Below are 20,414 nucleotides of genomic sequence, written 5' to 3' on the forward strand. Positions count from 1 at the left end.
GGCTACACTTGCGTTCTGTGGCAAGTCCAGCCTATCCAAGTCTAAGCAACGATCCCACCATCGAACCTCAGTGGGCACACCGATAAATGTCACAGCCACTTCTGTGGGACTCTGTAGAGTCATGAACCTGCATGTCTCCACACACTGTGTGTGTGACGTTGAAAAGTTACAAAACAAACAAACAAACCAACTCAAAACTCCAAAACAAAGGAGAATTTTACCAGTAGTACCAGACAATATGTTCAGCCACAGAAAGGCTGAAAAGGAGAAAACTCCTTCTGGAGTGGGAGGAGAAGAGAAATACAACTGAAAATTGAGAAAAAGGAGTTGTAGAAGGTGAAAACCAAGAAGTCAAAAAACACACCCCAGAAAAACAATATCAGATTCAGGGTTTAAAACTTCTATTTCAGTTCTGACTTCGGTGCTTTCACCCTGTACCTAGTTGCAGGCACCTCGGGATGAGTTCCCTCTGCACCACCTTCCCGTGACCATTAGAGAGTGGAACTTCAAGCATGTGAAACGCAGTGTGAACACTGCCGTTCATTAACAAATCCTAGTTAATCCTTAAAACCAGATCACATCAGATTTAAAGATCTCATCGTCTACAGGAGCCAAACCTTGCTGTTAAAGCATTACAGGGGGACCTCGATCCGTCTGGGGAACGCACCAGAGCGTCCAGCCTCCTGTCCGCAGGGCTCGAAGCATCACCTCTAAATTCAGCGTTTAAACGGGCACTGAAGTTCCCTAATCAGCGCTCACCCGTTCAACTACAAACCCGAAAGCGTTTCCCAAACACGCTTCATTCACTACCCCCCGGAAAACGCTGAGGCTCCCCCCCGATGGGAAGGAAGGAACACCGCCTGGCTCCGTTTCACGGCCGCTTTTCCCACTCGCAGCGCAACATCATCTGCCGGTGTCCCACAGGAGAGCCCGTCAAAGCTTCCCACAGACGGGTTTTGGGGGTTCCCCTCCGTAAGACCCCCCCCCTGCCCGCGCCCGCCCCCCCCCCCGACCCCACTCACTCCTCCAGCCAGAAGGTCCATGGCGAGTGGAGCGGCAGCCTCGGCCGCCCGCCGCCTCCCGCTGGGGGGGGCTGAGCGCCGGCTCCCCGGCCGGGCGGGGGGCGAGAGGCGGGCCGGGACGCGGGGAGGGGACAAAGGACGCGGCGGGGGAGGTTGGGGATGAGGAGCCGGGCGAGGGGCGGGACGATGGAGGGGGGTGAGCAGGGCTCGGGGACTCGGGGTAGGGCAGGGACACAGCCGGAGGGACCAGAGGCCACTGGAGAGGCGCAAGGACAGAAGGATGGGTGGTGTGGACGGAGCCACGCTGATGGTGACAGCAGTGGACATGGCCAAGGCCCATCCGAGGGCATGGGTGGCTCCAGAAAGGGGCACTTACCCAGGCCCATGTGCTCACCCCCAGCCACATCGGGGCACAGAGGAGTGGAAGTGTTGATCCGCTTTGTTAGACTCTTCCGAGAACCCAGGGCCATAAGGTGTCTGGCTGGGCAGGGTGCCCAGTGCCAGCATCCTGCACACCATGCACTGCTAGCAGCCCCTGCACTGCACATACACAGATCACACCAGAGACCAAACCAACCTCTGGGGCTGCCTTTCTGAAGACAGTGTCCTTCGTGCACAGTTTGGCTTGGCAATGCTGACCAGCAAACTATATCTCTCTAAAAATCCAAGTTTTGGGACACAAAATCCTTGCACATTCACAAAGTGAAGGAATGAATACCATACACACTGAGCATGGATGGGAACAATAACGTAACCATGAACCTTTCCAGACTTGGGGAGATAATTTATCTATCTTCTTCTTTGCAGCCGATTTAATTTACATGCTTGGTTTTATAGGGAGATGCCCCTCATAACCCAGCATGGACATGCGCGAAAAACCTCACGTTATTTTTATGATAGTATTTTTTAAATTAAGATTCTCCCCAGTGGGACTATAAACAGTAGTAAAGTTAAACACCCACATAAGTGATAGCAGGATCAAAGGCCGTGAATCACATGGGTTTCCTTGCAAGCACATTTAGCAGGATTAATAGTTTTGTACATACTTCATCCTAAAAGAAAAAAATCAATAAAGACACACTGCTTTAAAGAGAGAAAGCTGTAACAGTAGGAAAGGCCAGAGATCAGCCATAAAAAGCAGCCTGTACAGTGACAATGAAGAAACAAAAAAAGTTAATCATTATGTTGTGCAGATGGAAAATGCTAACTGCTAAACCAAATTAAATAAGATCTGGAAAACCAGTTGTGCCATCTCTTGCAATTTAATTTACTCCTCTTTAAATAGAAGGCAAGATAATTTGGGAGAGCTTGGAATCTAAAAACTCATTGGTATGCCCACTCCAAGACTTTTCTCTCTATTTTGATGGTGAGGCCACCAAAAATACTAATCCTGGAAAAAAAAAGAAATCACAATCGGTTGCGGTATGTAGGCACAGATTTTCTCAGAAGGGCTGGAGAAGAGAGGAGGAGAGTGCTAATTTCTTATAACCCTAAAGGGCCACATCTTGCCTCTGTGATGGACAGCCTCCATACCTAATATATAAGGCCAAACACACCAGACTGTAGTAAAAAAACTAACTTTGAATCCAGCACCTGCCTCTGATGGGAACCACACACTTGAGTGAAAACCTCCAGATTCCATTATTAGAGAGCTGCTCAGCATTTAAATCATTATAGCTGAGGTTGAAAACAGATTATTCTGTTATAAACAGCCCGAGCTGCAAAGAGCAAAATAGAAGTACAACCCCCTCACCTCTGAGACACAGTACCAGGCAGCAGAGCCTATATCGTTATTCCATAAGAGACATGTAAAGCTTCCATTTATTTCTTATTTACATCAGTAAACACCAGGCTTCACAGTGGCATAAGGTACATTGTGGGAATCTCAGCTAACAGTAAATTAATCTGGTTGTGGAGGAAGGGCAATCATAGGATGCATCAAATTAGCGCATCCTTTGCCTACAGAGATTTCTAGGGAGTCGTGACACAGAGGCAAGAATGAGCCTCCTGAGATGGATCTCATAAGAAAAAATGATCGTGAGAACAGCATCCCGACTCTGCTCAGCCAGCTCACGCTGCCAGCACACCCTGAACTAAATCAAATGAAAGTCCCAGGAAATTATCAGCATTTTCAGAGAGATATTTATAGGACTTTAATTATTAAATATATATTTATATTTGCATATATCTTGAAGGTTGCTTTTAGCAGAAACCCTGGTGATGCTGTCTCCTGTGCTTCTGTACCCTCTCAAGCAGATTTACCATAAACAGTGTTATGGCACAGTCCCATGCTACAGGATGCTGCAAAGGTGTGATCAGTCGCTTAAAGCTCACCACCATAGAAGCAGCTTCTGGCTCCATTCCTTATGCCTTCTCCCAGCCTTTCACTTGCAGAGCTCTCCAGGTGAACAAGTAATTTGCTGCTAAGGCCTTATAAAGTAGGGCTGTGTGGGTGAGAGCAGGAGTCAGCAGTCGTTAGCTCAGCTGATTTCAGATGGGTAACAGCTGAAATTTTCCCAGGTAACAACTGGGGAGAAAAAAGCCCCAACAGACTGAAGTGGGGAATGCCATTCTGCCCCATTCTGGGTGTTCTAGCACTGCTTGCCTGCACCCAGTTTCAGGTACCAATCTGGCACAGCAGTCACTCCATGCTGGGGCTAATTAGAGCTGAAGAAGGCACACTGTAACCAGAAGAAACAATAAATACTTCATAACTCTTTCCATGGTTTTACTTGAGATCTTAATCCCTGCTGTTATAATCCCTGCTGATCCCAAAATCTTGACAGCAAGGGGTACATTACATATGCCTGAAAGGTTATTTGCCTCTTCCAGTAGGTTTTCCCACAGCCCCTGCGCCCAGCTAGAGAAGGAAATCCCTGTGATATAAGGAAGGGTGTTTCGAAAGGGCAGATTGACTCTTGAAACCATCAGGACCATCCTTTCTGCCACTGACAGCTGTGTACCATCACTGTGGCAACTGCAATGCCTGCGCACATGAGAAATACTAGGAAAGCATTAGGCTTATTTTAGCTGTATTCTAATGCAATGTGGCACCTGGGAGGGAGGAGGGGAACAAGCACCATATGAGCAGTCATATTGCATTTCCACCCTGGAAGCATTTCACAGCTATTTTTGAGGCAACAGGTACCTCGCCCTAGAACAGATCTAATAGATAACCTGGGTTTGTTAGTTCAGTGCTCCCGATGCAAAATGAACTGTGTGAAATGTTGGGCTTCACCTTTCCCCAGCTGAAGCTCCTCTTTCTCACTCTGAGGCAGAGGTAGATGGAGCATAAACCTTTCTGGACTTGAGGGATGGCTGGAGCAGAAGCCTTGGCTGCTGTGCCCAGCTGCTGCGCTGCTGTGCCCAGCTGCTGCTCTGCTGCCTTGCAGGCTGAGCCAACAGCCATGAAATGGAATTTCTCTACTAAACGCTGGTGTCACGATCACTTGCTCTTGAAACACTGCCTGGGACTTCAGAAGCATATTAAGTAACACAAGAGCTGCTTCTGAAAGGTTCCCAGGAAGATAAAGTGATCAACCGAGAGCTGGAGCAGAGGTGAGGATGGAGGTATTTTAGTCGATATTTGCTTCCAGAGGCTTAAATAAATGTTTTTTTAAAAACCTAAAACATGATATTAAAGTGTTGCATCCCAATGCTTTTGGCAAAAGCTCCCTCATCTAGGAATGATTTCATATCAGCCAAGCTGTTAAGTGGAGGTTGTCATGGAAACCAGTTATATTCAAATGATACGGCCAGAGATATACTGTATTTAGTGAGTTCTTCATTTGCTGCATGTTGGGAACATGTCAGAACTAAATGATATTGCATAACTTTGTTTTGTTGAAAACAAACTGGCTCGCTACCCGTTTTCCTCTCAGGCTTGCGTCCAGTCCTGCCTGGGACAGAAGGTTTCCAGCACAGAACCAAGCATTGCTCCATAGGAGAGGCTCCTCACACAGCTGGTTCCTGCCACCTCCCGTTCAGAGAAGTCTTCCTTCAAATACATGAGCCTGCCAAAGTCGAACAAGCAGAGGAACCTTGCCTTAGCTTGTACAATTGACATAACCAATCACTACTACAAAAAGAAGTCCAGTTCAAATGGATCTTCTCTTTCGTTACTATAAAAGTTCCTACATACGCATTGTGAAAGTCTAAAAAACCCCAACCGTATACAATTACATAAAAGTAAAGCCAGATCATGCATTCAAGGGCACCCCATAAGTGTCCATGACCTCCTTGCAAAAACAGGATTCCTATTAACTGTCTGTGAGTGATGCTAGAACAAACCTCAGAGAGGACCATGTGCATATTGAATTTGTATGTCTGCTTTTTCAGCTGTGGAACTGCTAAAAAGTGCAGGAACTTAATTCCACATGCTAGTAGCAAATGCATATTTTTTATATTAAAAAATTAATAGAATAGTTCTTGCTCAAGTTATAATCCAAAAACAAATCATCTTTGGCCAGGACACTGTGTGGAAACTTCATCCTGAAAAGAGAAAATAAAAATGAGAGACAAAATCGGCTCCAAAATCACTATCATGGGAACTGCTGTGCAGCTTTTACAGAGCAGTGTCCAAGTGTTTTAAGCAATATCCCAAGGGGTAACATTCCTGATTGCCCAAGAGAAGCTGAGCATTAAGTGAAAGTCAAACAAAAGTAAAACCTTGCCCTTAAAGTTACTCTGTAACTGATGAACATACAGTAAAATGCTTCACAGGAAGGTGATGGCATCTCATAACCTCTTGGTCTGGGGGCCTGTGAAAATGGAATGGGAGCTTGCTAACTTTTGGGGCAGGTAATCCTAGATTTCTCCAAGCTTTTTCTCTATTACAGTTTATAAGGGAAAAACCATGGCCAAATAGCTCCTTGCTATATGAAAAAGCAAATCACAGGATGGACTTCTGCCGGATGTGAATATGAAGGTGGCAGTACCAGTCCTCTACCTGCCTCAGATTGGTGTTCTAGCTGGAAAGGCATCAGTCTCTCCAGGATCCCTGATGCACTGCAGAATCACACTTTCTTGTTACCATCACTTGTGAAGGAAGACTGAGCCTCATCCAAAGCCCTTTACAGTTAAGTAAAGGCATGTATTGACTTCAATATGCTTTAGATTAGACCTTTATGCTTTACCTAGCCACCTTGGGGGAGCTGAACTGTCTTACCTCAGCATTCAATCCATGCATTAGGTATTAGGAGTCTTGAATCCCTTACTTAGTTTTGGATACTAGGCTTTTTCTTTCATCCTTATACCTTCCCATTCCCCATGCTTGTAAGGCACTGGAGCTATCTTTGGTGTTAAAGAAAGAGATTCCCAGCAAAGATGAGGTCATGGGTATTAAATGCAAGAAACCTCAAAGCTAAGTTGTATATTGGAAACAAACTCCAAACAGCTTGCTTCTCCTTATTCCCCAGTAAAATATCTGCAGAGGGTTTCACTTAGATATCACTTCCCCAAACATGGGGATCCCAAAATAGCACCATCCACAAGGCTATTCTGTGTTACATAAAAAAAAGAATGGTATTGGCACCACATCTGGCATTGGCTTTGATGTGGAACATGAGCTTAAATACTGATCTTTTTTTTCTACAGGCATCCCACTATACAGCTGAAGGAAACAATGTGCAACAGTCACATCCTACACACCAAGCAAACCACTTTAGCCTGTACTGCAAAGCAAGCCTGGGATGGAAAGCCTCATCTACTACTGATACTGTAAATAAGAAATAAACTATAAAATATTAAACCCACCAAAAATATTTTATAGGTTTTATGCTCATCTCTTGAAAATGATGAGCTCGGTGCTGCTCTACGGTTCAGCTCATAGGGGTCATCCACCTTTCTGCATCACATTATGAAACCTGGTACCTGTCCAAGCCAGAAGAGCCAAGGGCCCCTGTGGAAGTAAACCACTAGAGGGAGACGGATTGCAGCGATGCATCACCCACAGGGACAAAATCCTGCACGCTGCTGTCAAACATCAAGGTTCGGATCAAACGTGCTCCCTGCAGCTCAGGTCAAAATTACTCTTTGTGTTTCTTCCTCAGAAATAAAAGTGGCTGAAACTAATAGGTCAAGTTGGTCTTCGTTACTGTAAATTGAGGGAGCGTTGTGTAAACAGGATCAGTCACGTATTCTCCTCCTGTTTGTAAGAGAGGTTAGGCTGACTCTGTTAAAAAAAACACACCAAAAAAACACCCCAGCCACTGAAAATACTAATAGCTGTATCCTAGCAACATCACGGATTCCATGTGGACTTTGTTCTGGAGTCTACAGTCTTATTCCATCAAAATTATTGACTTTCTCAAAGTCTCTGAACGACCATCAAAAAACAGTTAGTGCTTAAAAAACACAAACATTTAATTAGTCACATTAATAAGAAAAAAAGAAAAGCAGCATTGCATGCTAGCGCTCCCTTTTCATGGAGCTCAGCTTAGCTCCCTTTGAAATCAGTCTCAGAATTGCCACTTTATTGGTAGCAGAGTCCCTCCTTCAAGAAGAAAAGCTGGAAACAGCCTTTCAGAACTGGCAGGTGAGGTCTGTTTCCCAGCCTGGGCTCATGCATTGCAGGGATGAGCTCTCCACAATCCTCCAAGTCATCATGTCCTTATTGTAAAGATAATCTAATTGGCAGCCAAATGATACACAGAGGCTTTCTACAAGGCTTTTGTACTATGCATATAACCAATGTCTTTTCTTTGTTTCCTAAGCTTTGTTTTTGTCTAACCACAACAATTCAAGATCACAAAAAATGTGAAATCCTGTTGGATCTTCCCAAAATCCCACACCCTGCTCTTCCCAGGTAGGAAGACTTCAGGTTTAACACAGCTCCAGGAGGTTTTCTCTCATCAGCATTGCATTGCTGAAGTGAACATTATTACAGAACATACAAGAGCAAAAGGCCAAATATATAAAAATAAATTAAACCACCCAATCCTCGCAAAGAAACACCCTTCACACAAAAGGCACAACTAAGAAAAAGCCAACCTGACCCCAAACAAATAAGCTGTTTGTTATCCTTAACAGCTTGCGTGATGAACAAGGGAATCTTGGGGCGTTTTTGCCACTTAACCCATGGTTTGGGCAGGCTCAGATTTTGGCCACAATTTTCACTGGGCTCCAAACTACATCACAGTTTTTCTGACAGTTTTTAATCTGTTATTTTGAGCTCTGCTTCAGTAAGCTAGCTAGACCTTTTACCAGAGAGAAAGTGCTATTAAAATAATAGATTGCTTTTCATCAGCCTGCCTTAAAAGCTCAGTTGATAAGGTACGATGGTAAAAAAAAGGTTCTTACACTTTACTTAACCTCCTACAAAGTTGGTTGAGACCCAAGAGCACTCCTGAACTGCAAACCCTTTTTATGTGCCATTTCTATGGTTGAAAATTAAATGGCTTTGTTGAAAAAGTAATTTAAATACAGAAAGGTTCGTTAGTGACTTTCAGCCCGTGGACATGAATCCAGTGACAGCTTAATTTGGATTCCAGGCGTGGCACTGAGCTGTCTGCACCACTTCAGCAGCAGAGCCTTGAGCCAGCCTCTGAACCAGCCTCCGGTCATGAGAATATGCTGCTGGATCATCATCCCACTCCAGCACCCTGACAAGGGCTGTATCTAAACAGACAGCATCCACTTAACCGAGAATGTAGCATTCAAGCAGTGCTCATGGGCTCTCTGATATTGTTGAATCTCACTGCTTTAGCCACATTGAAGGTTTTTACATTGCTCAACCTTCTGTTTCAATCAGCTATGGAGAAGGAAAGGGCCATAGGCAAGGGGGGGATCTCCATTTGTACTGAGTCCCAAAATAAGAGAATAGTTCTGGCTTCACTATAAGCTGTGCATAAGTATAAACCAACAAGAAAGGTAATATATAAGGATGACAGAGCAGCAAAGAAATAAGCTTTCAGATTTCTATTTACTCGAGTGAAAAGATGGTATCAGAAGGTGCTTGAGCATCTCAAATAACTCTCCCTGAAGATTACATTAATACCAAAACTGCTCCAAGGAGAGCAACTAACAAAAACATGACAGTTGCATAGCAAATTATGTTCCCAGTTATACCCTGAAAAGAGGGCTGTTGGGCTAATTTATACCTGGGTAATATATGAAAGAGGGGAAAAAAGTACAATACCCAATAAAGATGAAGATGCTTTGAGTAGCAAAGCAGATTTTCTTTGAAGTCTCTCTAGCATTTAGCAACTACAGCCTGTGGACCAGTTGCAGCAGGATTTCTTTTGATGGCAGACGTTGTAGACAGCAAGTGGAGAACAGCAAAGGCTGAATTCATGCTAAAGAAGTAAAAACCTGCTCTCACAATGACTCTGGAAATGAACTTTTAGTTGTGCATTACCTTTTTTTTCCTTTTTTACCCAATGAATTTTCTAGACAGGAATTCACAGTAAGTCTATCCGAAGGCACAGCAATGGAAATAAGTTGTTTCATAATCAAAACAGCCACCTTTTGTTCTGAAGCTGCCCACACTGTCCATGGTGAATATGCTGTTGGGTGCCAAAGGCCATTTCACCATAATGAGGGTGGAGGATTCATCCTGTACTGATGAGATGGTGCAGCCCCTGTGCAAGGAAGGAAGTTTGCAAGGGTTGAAGTCAGTTGTGTGGGACAGTGCATAGAGCCTGTTGTTACCTGTTTGTCCTGCTGCCAGGTTTTACCTCAGCCCATGGAGATGGCTGCAGCACACACATGTGCAGGTAATTATGAATACACTTATTTATTGCAACACATTATAACTCTTCCTGCTAAGGAAGAACCTGGGGAGTGAGAAGCACCACACTAACAGAGCCAAGGGCTGGCAGTGCTCCTAAAGGCAATAAGCTGCTTATCCCTAGCCTAAGGAGTTTATAGCACCCATGTATCTCTAAAAGCTCATTAGTTTCTCAGTAAGCAGCTGAGACATTAGATGCACAAGCAGAACAGCAGTGGCTTGAGGTTGCTACAGCACAGATAAAACTTCTGGGGTTGGCTAGCCTGCAGCAGGCTGGTTCAATAGCCTGAAGCAACTTACGTATAAAATGATCCCACTTATGTATAAAATGAAAAAGCCTGATCTTGTGAAATGCTCCTTAGTATCGAGCCTTCCTAGTAGTAGAGCGTACAGCTAAAACGCAGCCCTCAGGGGCTGCACCAGCCTCGCTGGTACCCACCAAGAGCCAAAACTGGCAGGGCCTGGTGTCTCTCAGCATCAGCTGCCATGGCAGCAGAGGAAGCCATGTACCCTGACATGACCTTACACTGCATCTGCTTCCCCCTCGCACTGCGCTCCTCTGGTCGCTCACTGCCTCCACGGCAGAGGGGTGGGAACACAACCCAAGCAGCTGGTCTCATCCAATGAGGGTGAACTGAGAGAGGAAGAGAAGGAGCTGGAAAATCTGTTCCCCTGGAGATCTGAGAGCAATGGCTTTTCCTAACTTTCCTGACTTGCCTGTGGGACCGGATTGCAGCTACAAGCTCCTGTAGAAAGGCACTGTGTCAGGGATACTTCCTGTCTCACTGCGGCTATCCCGTGTCACAGGGGAGCTCTTCCACAAAGAGCTGCTTTTGAAGAGCAGCATGTTGCCAACAATTCAGCAGGTTAAGTTTAGCACAGCCAGTGACAGAAGTGAGCAGGAAGGAGTTATTCTTCTCCTCTGCTTTTCTTCCTTCTCCATTAAGCAGTCTTTAAAGACCAGCTCCCTTTGCAGAAGGCTAGAGAACTTTTAGCAAGTGGCATGCATGGAGGCATTCACAGCCATGATACCTGTGTCTGGTTATTTCCAGTCAAAATAATCTCCTACTCTATTATGGAGAAGAATAGAGAAGCTCAGCCTGACTCACAATCACATGGGGGAAAAATGAGAGGAGTAGTTCAAGTTCAAAACGTTCAGCTCGCTGTGGAGGAGGATTAGTACCACTGTGGAAGGAGGCTTTCTCTCCCTCTGCAACAGTACAGCACTAAAGGACGGAAAAGACCCGAGTCCACTTCCCTACTGTGCCAAATATACTCCTCCGCTCTTCACTCCTCCCTCCCCAAGAGAGCGTATGAAGTATTAAACAGCTAGGAATAAGCCCTTGAAAAATGTGATAGCTGGCTGTCAGATACCTCTCTGCTGGATAGATGCAGCTATTTGCCTGTTTGTCTGCAGATCCTCTGCTGCCACCCAGGAAATGGGGATTCAACAGTGACATTAATACTCTCATCGGTGTCATCTGTACATTTTGCACAACTGTGCTAATATTTCCTTGAGCAAAGCCACATCCAAAATGCACCACTGCTTTGCTGAACATAGATCTGGCCTCTGCCAGCCCATACCCATCTCTACCTCACATCTGGACCCTCTGCAAGCAAGATGTAGGGTGGGGGCTTCCAGTATTGCTTTAAATCTGTTTTCAGTTCACAGGCATGTACCATGGCTGTGCCCTGGTTACAGAGGTAAGTGTGACTCCTGTGCAAAGCAGTTATTTTGGGTAGTACTGTAAATTTTGCAGATTTAAAACTTCTCACACTGTTTTCACATTAGCTGGTGCCCAAACACTGCCTTAATGTGTCATTTTCTGTTCCGTCATTGTCACAGAGTATTATGATCCTTGTAAACACCCACAAACCTACCTCATTATCTCCTTGCACTCTCTCCTCCCTTTGCAGGGATGAGTGATAGCCACGGTTACGCCAATGCCATTCCCTATGATGCAGCTTCACTGTTCACTCATTTCCCCCTTTCTCTAGAGTTCATATCTCTCCCCCATCTCACAGTTGGGTATTAAGCTCCCTTGGCAAAGGTACAGCTTTTTGTTTTGCTTATGTAGCACCCTGGTCCCTGACTCACTCTGTTAGGAGCAAAGATAACACAAATAATGAAGTAATCCGGAGAGCTGTCTGGGAATTACAGGAAGCTGGGAAGGAGGATCCAAATTTTTCTTGTGCCAGCATCCGACTCAAGCCTCTCTTATCCCTTTCTGCTCCAGACTGACCTTTCCAACTCCTTGATTACTAAGCCTGAAGACTTTTCCTTGCCTGAATTATCTGTGACAGCAAAATTGCTTTGCCTGGCTGCTCCCCACCTGTCCTGCTTCCCCGTGGTGTCTCAGGCCACAGACGGGCTCTTTGTCCTTCAGGCATGTCCAGACATTTCCTACTTCTTCCCTGTGTCACACCACAGATAACGCTGATTTCTACTACAGTAGTACCATGGGTACAGGACACTTTTCTTTCCAGAAACATTATACAGAGCTCCCAGACAGAAGAACACCAATAACATCATCAATAATAAATAGCTAAGCCTTTAGGAAGAATACCTGTGACTGGTGGAAAGAAGGCAATATGCCACAGTATTTGCTGTAAGACTCTGTATTTCAACTGTCTCTCCCATTTAAGGCAGCGAGCAGAGAACATGAAGAGGCAGCCAATTCAAGTAAAGCACACTGAAAGGTCAGGGGAATCCATGTAGTTTGTGCAGCACCATTTTGTAAGCAAAGAACAGCTCTTCGTTAAACACATTTTATGAAAGTGATTGAGGTGAGAAAGGAAAATAACTTAACATGCTCATTACAATCTCTGGAAATTACCTGTTCCCCATGACTGCTGCGATGGACCTGCCTTTTGTCCGGCTGTGCGCCATGGAGCAGCACCACAGATGAAGGGGATGTCAGGGCAGCCAGGGCAGTCCCTGCTGCTCCTCTTAACAGTGGACACCGCCCCAGGCACTGCAGTCCCTGTGGGCTGGAAGAGCTCCTCAAGCAGCTCTGCAACAGCAGAGCGGTTACAAAATACTCTGTATCTCATTTTGTAGTCAAATACTGTAAATGTGGCACTGTGCTAATGTCCAAACTGAGACTAAGCCTGGGTGATAAACTTGTTTAAACCCAACGGGTCTGATGCAAAGATGCCAGTGAAGCACGCCAAGATGCAGACATGCCTGCATGGGGGCATCTGGCAAGCGAAGAGCCTGCTCCTGTGAAGGCTGTTAACCCCCTTATTTTCCCCATTCCTTTTGGCCGTTCCTTTAGTGTCACATCTCTCAGCCAGCTCCACTAGGAAGCTGCCCTCAAATTCCTCACACCTGCTATAGTGCTATATAGCAGCCCCAGCAGGGGAGCAGGCCTGGGAAGATGGATGAAACACCATCCTCTCCCCTCGCTACAGGTGGGAGAAAGATGAGCTAGCAATTTGCTGCTGGCCTGGCAAGATAGCAGTGAATTACAGTAGCTTCTGAGCCAGCTCAGCTGCGCTGGCGAGCGTTCAGGGAGAAGAGAAACCCTACCCGCAGGCATGGAGGAGGGAAGCAGGTGTGTTATTCTCTTTTGCTCACTTGATGGCAGAGATCACAGAGCTTACACAGGCCATGAGGTCTCCTCTGCTCCTCTGAAAAGCCACATTCCCCTAAGGACAACCAATCCTTGTACTCATGCTTGGCAAAGTACTTCGGCTGCGGGCACCCAGGCATGGGAGAGCCCGTTAACACAGTACTGTGTTACACTGGCAGCAAGCAAGGTATGTGGTGTCTCTGGCTCCTCCAGAAAGCCACTGCTCCTGATGCTGGTGCCGTGGCTGCCCAGGGGACACAGTGCACTCAGCTCTTAAGTCATGGCATGAATGTAACAAATGCCTTGAAAATTGCACAAAGCACTGAACAACCCGTGGGCAATTCTCTGTCACAGGAAAACTTCAGTGCAAATGAGAAACCTAACAACTGAAAACAGCTCAGATGTACTGGTAGGATGCAAAAAGCAGACTCAATTATCTGCCACTTTCCCCCTCCTCCCCTTAGGATTTCTTTACTCTCCTAACATTAGCAATAAACAAGAGATACAAAAGATCCACGGACAAATGAAATCCTGTATGTAATACAGATTGCCCTCAACACATATTTGGGGCAAAGTCTGGGTTTGGTTCCATGACTGTTGACATGCCAGGAGCTCAGCAGAGCTGCTCTGGATGTCTGGTGGCACAACTGAGGTCGGTGCCTGGCCCCTGCCACAAGATTTCTGAAACCAGCCAGCAAGATCTGCTAAAAAGCTGCTCCATGAGCATCCGCTTCTGGGACTGATGCAGACACTTTAATTGCCATCATTTCTGGAATAATACTGAATTTACTGATGGCTTTTAATAGAATGCTCGAAAAGGATTTCAGACGTGTCCTTCACAAGAAGCCATGAAGGAAAATCAGTAACAGTGAGATAATTGCATTAACATTCCAGAGAGCGCAGGGCTGTGCGGTGATGCCTGCTTTACAAGGCACACAGAGAGGCCTTGCCCTACATACCAAGGATGGCAAAGAGAGAGAGAGGACAAGGATCTGCATCTCACTGGCCTACATTAATTAAACTGCCCATTATAAACCTGAACCAACAGTACAGGTGAAGCTCTATGCTGTCAGGCCAATGGTCTTAAGAACTCCATTTCCCAAAAACTTGCCAGGCTCCATGTAACTAAGCCTGGGAGGGTAAACCTCTGCAACACACAAAAACACAGGAAGCATCCATGTGGGTTAGAGACGTTTAGCCACTTCCCCTCCCATTCTGCCTTCTCAGGAACCTAAACAGACACAAATCTTCAGGCTCCTGACTTGCAGGAGCAGCTCTTCCTTGCTGTAGCATTGAAACATTTGCCACACACACTGGCTGTAAACCTCCTTCCCCTGCAAACCTCCCTGCTCAGCAAGGGACAGCGTGCCCAGATGCTCGGCTGCAACAGGCGCTACTGGACTTGTGTCCCCTGCATGCAGAGAAAGAAAGTTAAATGGTTGTTTAGCCCAGGCAAACCTAGCAAAATCACACTGGTGAATGTGATACAGGCGTATCACTAACGAATGGGTGTACGGGGTCCATACACACACGCAGTAGGTACCAACCCGCGCATATTTGGGCATATACATCCCTGTGTCACGCTCACATCATCTCCATAAGCTCCCCACCGGCTTTGCCTCCCCGAGCGCACGCGGCAGCCGGACACCCCGCGCTGCCCCCGCTGCCTCCCAGCCCCATCTCCGCGCCCAGCCCCACCCCGGGGGATAAGGGCGGGGACCACGGCTGCGGGCGGCTCCGCTCCCAGCCCCGCTGCGGCACCGGGACCTCCGCGCCGCCCCGCGCCGCTGCGCGCCTGACTCAGCCCCGCGCTCCGCAGGGGCCGGGCTGCGCGGGGGGCGGAGGCAGGGCGGAGGGAAGGAGGAGAAGGAAGGATAGAGAAGAAGGAGGGAGGGAGAGAGGGGGATTTACCCCATTGTCCTCGGCGGGAGCTGGGCAGAGCCGCCGCCGCTGTGCGCAGGCTCGGCAGGCCCGTCGCGCGGCGCGGAGGAGCAGCTCGCCGGCGGTAAGGGGGTGGGTGGCTCCGCGCCGCGCCTTGTGTGTGACCCCCCCACAGCCCACCCCGCGCATCCCCCATCCCCATGGGGCGGCGGTGGCGGCGGGCGCGGCCCTAGCGCAGGGGATCCGCATGGCCCGCGAGGAGCGCGGCGGGAGCGCCCCGCGTCGCCGGGGCGGCGGCGGCGGCGGCGTTGGCGGCGGGGGGAGGCCGGTGGTGGCGGGCATGGGGGCGCCGGGCGGCGCGGCCCTCGGCCCCGGCGCGCTGCCGCGGCGCTGAGACCCCGGCCCTGCCTGCGCGGCGCCGCCGAGGAGGAGGAAGAGGAGGAGGAGGAAGGACCCGATGGCGAACAGCAGCGAGCTGGGGAGCAGCAGCAGCCCGCACCTGCCCAGCGCCGGCGGCCTGCTGAGCGCCTCCGGGCTGAAGCTGGCCACCCTGGGCTTGATCCTCTGTGTGAGCCTGGCGGGCAACGTGCTCTTCGCCTGGCTCATCCTCAAGGACCGGCACCTGCACCGCGCTCCCTACTACCTGCTGCTGGACCTCTGCCTGGCTGACGGGCTCCGCTCCCTGGCCTGCTTCCCTTTCGTCATGCTGTCGGTGCGCAGCGGGGCCGCCTGGCCCCACGGGCCCCTCAGCTGCAAGGTGCTGGCCTTCCTGGCTGTGCTTTTCTGCTTCCACGCCGCCTTCCTGCTCTTCTGCGTGGGGGTCACACGCTACATGGCCATTGCCCACCACCGCTTCTACGCTAAGCGCATGACGGGCTGGACCTGCCTGGCTGTGGTGTGCATGGTGTGGACCCTCTCCATGGCCATGGCCTTCCCCCCTGTCTTTGACGTGGGGACCTACAAGTTCATCCGGGAGGAGGAGCAGTGCATCTTCGAGCACCGCTACGTCAAGGCCAACGACACGCTGGGCTTCATGCTCATGCTGGCAGCTGTCATTGCTGCCACCCACCTGGTCTACATCAAGCTGCTCTTCTTCATCCATGGCCACCGCAAGATGAAGCCAGCGCAGCTGGTACCAGCCATCAGCCAGAACTGGACCTTCCATGGGCCGGGAGCTACCGGCCAAGCAGCTGCGAACTGGACGGCTGGCTTTGGCAGGGGGCCCACGCCACCCACCCTCGTGGGTATAAGGCAGGCCACCCACAGCCAGATCAAGAGGCTGCTGGTGCTGGAGGAGTTTAAGATGGAGAAAAGGCTCTGCAAGATGTTCTACATGATCACTTTGCTCTTCCTGCTCCTCTGGTCCCCCTACATTGTGGCCTGCTACCTGCGGGTTTTCATTAAGGCCAGCTCCATCCCCCAGGTCTACCTGACCACCTCTGTCTGGATGACGTTTGCTCAGGCAGGGGTCAACCCCATCCTCTGCTTCATCTTCAACAAGGAGCTCAGGGTCTGTCTCCGAGCCCACTTCCCATGCTGCCAAAGCATCCAGAGCACCCAGGGCACCATCCTTTGTGATCTCAAGAGCTTTGGGATGTAGGGGGGATTTTCTCTTTCTAAAAAAAAAAAGAAAGATGGATATAATTTTCCATGTTTCTGCATATGATTTCAAGAGAGTGTGACCTGTGGGGGACAGACTAAACCACCACCCAGCACCCAAACCTTAGGCTGTAAGAAGCTGTTTTATTTATTTTTCTATATTTTGCTTATGCTCTCTTCAGAACATAAAAGGTTGCTGTCTGTGGGACAGGTACTTGAGCAGAACACCCCCAAACCTTAGGCAGTAAGAAGCTGGTTTTCTTTGTGATTGTGTGGTTTTTAAAAACAAAAACAGGGCTCCAAGTTTCTGGTCTTGCTTCTAACCTTTCTAGACATAATTCCAACAGATACGGATTAAGGCCATGACATGTTTTTTTGTTCCCTATTCCTGTCTGTTTTGATAAAGGCTTAACAATTTTACTCATGTAATATTTGATAAGGGCCAAGACAATTTTCTACTAAAGTTATTTTTGATGACCTCAAGAGGTGTTGTTCTCTTATTATTTGATCTTAAGTGAAGAACAAGAAAAGGACATTCCTAATGTGGTCAGAAGTTAGTTTTTGGTGGGAGCTGTTGGGTTCATTCATTCTCCGATGGTTTGAATATTTGAAGCAGTTACTTATAACTTTTGCTTGACATGCAAACAGTGTAGAACTAATTTCAATTTTCTTGTTGCACTATTCATTTGGTAAGATTTCAGAACTGTTTGTGAAATGTGATTTTAAAATACCAACTTTAAAAATAAGCAACTATAGCAGTTTTTAAAACCTAGATTGAAATTCATATTTTACTGCCTTTATAGGAAGTTATCTACAAACCTGGGTAATACTTGTACATTTTGACTGTTTTCTTTAATAAAATATTGAAAACCTTTACTGTATGTAATTGTTTCAGAATGGCAGCATTCTGCTTTGCTGGCAAATAACTTGTGTTTTGTGGAAGGTTGTATGTCTTGTGTCTGAGTAGATTTTGCAGCTGAGGTTATTATGGACAAGCACAATCCTTATTTGCTGTTAGATCTCAATTTAGGTGTTTATACCAATAAAAGTGACTAAAGCTATTTTTAAGAAGACTTAAGTTCATGATGGGCAACAGGTTTAAATAGCACAATTCTTTGTCTCCTGAAACCAAATTTCTGGTTTAGCTAATCACTCCTCTGTTAATGATAGAGTGTGTAATTATGGGTTGCTAATTTTAGTTGGCAAAGCAGTTTTTTGACATGGTGGCTTGGTTAATACTGTACTCATTTGTAAACTATATTCTTAATGGGTAATTTACATTTAGTAAGCATGGCATTTTAACCTGCTGTATTGTTCTGCAACTTCTTTGACAGTATTTCAGCTGTTGGCCTGATGGCGGGATCCTGACACAACTTTATAGCTATCTCAGAGAAAGCTGTCCTTTCATTCTGATACGACATTTAACAAACACTGATCATCGCAGTGCTGGAGCAGATTGCACACAAATGACAGAGAGAAGCTCAATTTCCACACAGCATTCTGTGCTAAAACTGTATCTGTAGGGACTAGTCTGAAGTTCTTAGGCACGACCTGAGGAATAGTTGTCCTGACTGTGAAACGAGCACAGAAGAGGTGTGTGTAACAGATCAGAAAAGGGCTATGGTGGCTTTAGATTTAGGCAAGGAATTGAGTGAAGTGGGGCTTCTAGTTTGGTTTTATGTCTTGCTTTCCACCCCTAACTCAGATTTAAACACCAGAGAGGCAATATTTCTTAAAGTGCTTAAGAAGTTTGCAATTTGAACTTTCAGTATAGCTGCATAGAAGGTAGGCAGGAGGAAGATGGGGCTGTACTGATACTGCCAGATCTGGGCTAAGAAATGGATGGAGTATCTTGAAAACAAAGTGAGACTTAATGATCAGTTCCAAAGCTGTTGGAAAATGCATCTGGGTACAGAAGGAAAGCTGTCAAGAGCTTCAGATCACAGCAGAAGTTGGTTATTAGTACTAATTATATTTTCATCCTGGAATATCAGATGATAGCTTGGTGAATTTTAAAGAGTACTGGGGTAGAATGGTGTTACAAAGACTTGGGGGCAAAGCCACGGTGCTATTGCTGGGAATTGTGTTCCAGTTATACCTTACATGCCTCTTTTACTGTTAGGTCTTTATGGCAGGGTTCCAATTTTTGCAGTATCTTATTAAAGCTTAAGAAGCTTCTTAGGTAGGGGCCTAAGGCTGTGATCTCTAACACAGATCTTGCCTTCTCCTAATCCTACTGGTACCCAACCCAGTGTTTTCTTTCTCATACTCTGTTAAAAATGCCTGATATTTTAGCATCTTCTCTCTCTTCCAGGCTATAAGTAGTACGGTTGTGATTCTATTTAAACCACAGAGATGGAAGAATAGTTATTTTTAAAACCTCCTTAAAAGCTGCAAGGACCAGATTTTTCACTTCTAGAAGAATTAAGCACAAGTTGTATAGTCAATCTGTATGTGGGGGAATAAAAAAAAAAAAAATCACCTTTGAGTGACCTGATGGTTTTATTTAGATTCAGTTTATCAAGCTGTGCTGCCATATTAAATGCTAATCTCTGTGCATAGGCATCCCCCATCTCAGTGATGCCTTTGTGAGATGGGCAAGTCCAGTTCTTAGCCCCTGAAGATAACAGATGCTTTGCTATAACCCATCAGTGGCAACCAGACTCAGCCTTACTATAACAAAAGGACACAGAAAAGTTCCAGAAGAGTACCTTTATGCAATGCCTTTTGCTTGCATGTAGCTTCCAGGGCTGTGTCAGGACTTCTGATACACTGAGAGCAAAATCAGCTCTGTTTGAAGCTAATTTTATATTTTAGGTACTTGTAATATCAGGCAGATTATGATCCTGGCCATGCTAGTATAAAAAGAGAAGAAACTCCAGTAGCTTTAATTCAGGGTTTAGATGGGTGTTGAACAATAGGGCTTCATTCCAGAAAATGTGAAACTGAATATTAAGGGACAGACGCATGGCAGAAAATGAAACAGTTCTTGGTGCCAGCACACCAACAAACACCAGTTTGCAAGTCTGTCCTGCTGGCTGAGAGTACACCAAGAAAGTAAGGAAAACCAGAAGGGGCTGGAGAGGCACCAGAGGATAAATATTCCTCTGAAATCTGAACAAAGATAAGGAAAAAAAAAATAGCATTTCCAAAGCACAGCATTAACATGTTCTAAAAGCTTACTTTAGTCTGCATGTGGGGAAAGTGGGTCACAGAGATTAAATGTTTTGGCCAAGATCAGGGAAGAGTACTGGAGAGGATGAAAACCTGCTCTGGATAACAGATAGAGAAATAACATTAGTGAGAATGGGCTGAGCACAAGGAGCTGTTGCTGATGCTGTTGGGACATAGAGAAATAATATTAGTGAGAATGGGCTGAGCTCAAGGAGCTGTTGCTAATGCTGTTGGGACCTGCAAGGTATGGCTCTAAGTCTCTATACCCCCAGCTACCCATCGAAACCAGAGTGCTGTTGGTCTCAGAAGTGCTAATGGCTGAGACTCAGTGGGAGCTGGGTCTTAACCTCCCACTTCCATGTGGGAAGCTATTGCAGCTTATGCAAGGGCTGATCTCACTTGCAAAAAAGCTCCCATGGTCTGAATCCCTCTCCT

At 46.7% G+C, this 20,414-nt stretch overlaps 2 protein-coding genes across 2 annotated transcripts in view; one reads left to right on the forward strand and one right to left on the reverse strand.

Moving 5' to 3' along the window:
- Positions 1-15,548, reverse strand: part of EIF4E3 (eukaryotic translation initiation factor 4E family member 3) — a 38,129-nt gene extending 22,581 nt beyond the window's left edge. The window contains exons 1-3 of the mRNA XM_062630192.1: positions 15,493-15,548; positions 15,237-15,359; positions 1,023-1,278 (exon numbers count right to left, since the gene is read on the reverse strand). Of these exons, the coding sequence (XP_062486176.1) occupies positions 1,023-1,278; positions 15,237-15,359; positions 15,493-15,548 (435 nt within the window). The remainder of the gene's footprint in view (positions 1-1,022; positions 1,279-15,236; positions 15,360-15,492) is intronic.
- On the forward strand, positions 15,354-17,681 carry GPR27 (G protein-coupled receptor 27). Its single transcript, XM_062630342.1, has one exon. It carries the CDS (start codon positions 15,664-15,666, stop codon positions 16,804-16,806), a length of 1,143 nt encoding a protein of 380 aa, XP_062486326.1. The 5' UTR covers positions 15,354-15,663; the 3' UTR covers positions 16,807-17,681.
- The last annotated feature ends 2,733 nt before the right edge of the window (positions 17,682-20,414 follow it).

This window comes from Pezoporus occidentalis, unplaced genomic scaffold (genome assembly GCF_034315485.1).
Source record: "Pezoporus occidentalis ecotype Australia unplaced genomic scaffold, CSIRO_AGI_Poc_V1 ctg35, whole genome shotgun sequence".
In the NCBI taxonomy this organism is placed as follows: Eukaryota; Metazoa; Chordata; class Aves; order Psittaciformes; family Psittacidae; genus Pezoporus; species Pezoporus occidentalis.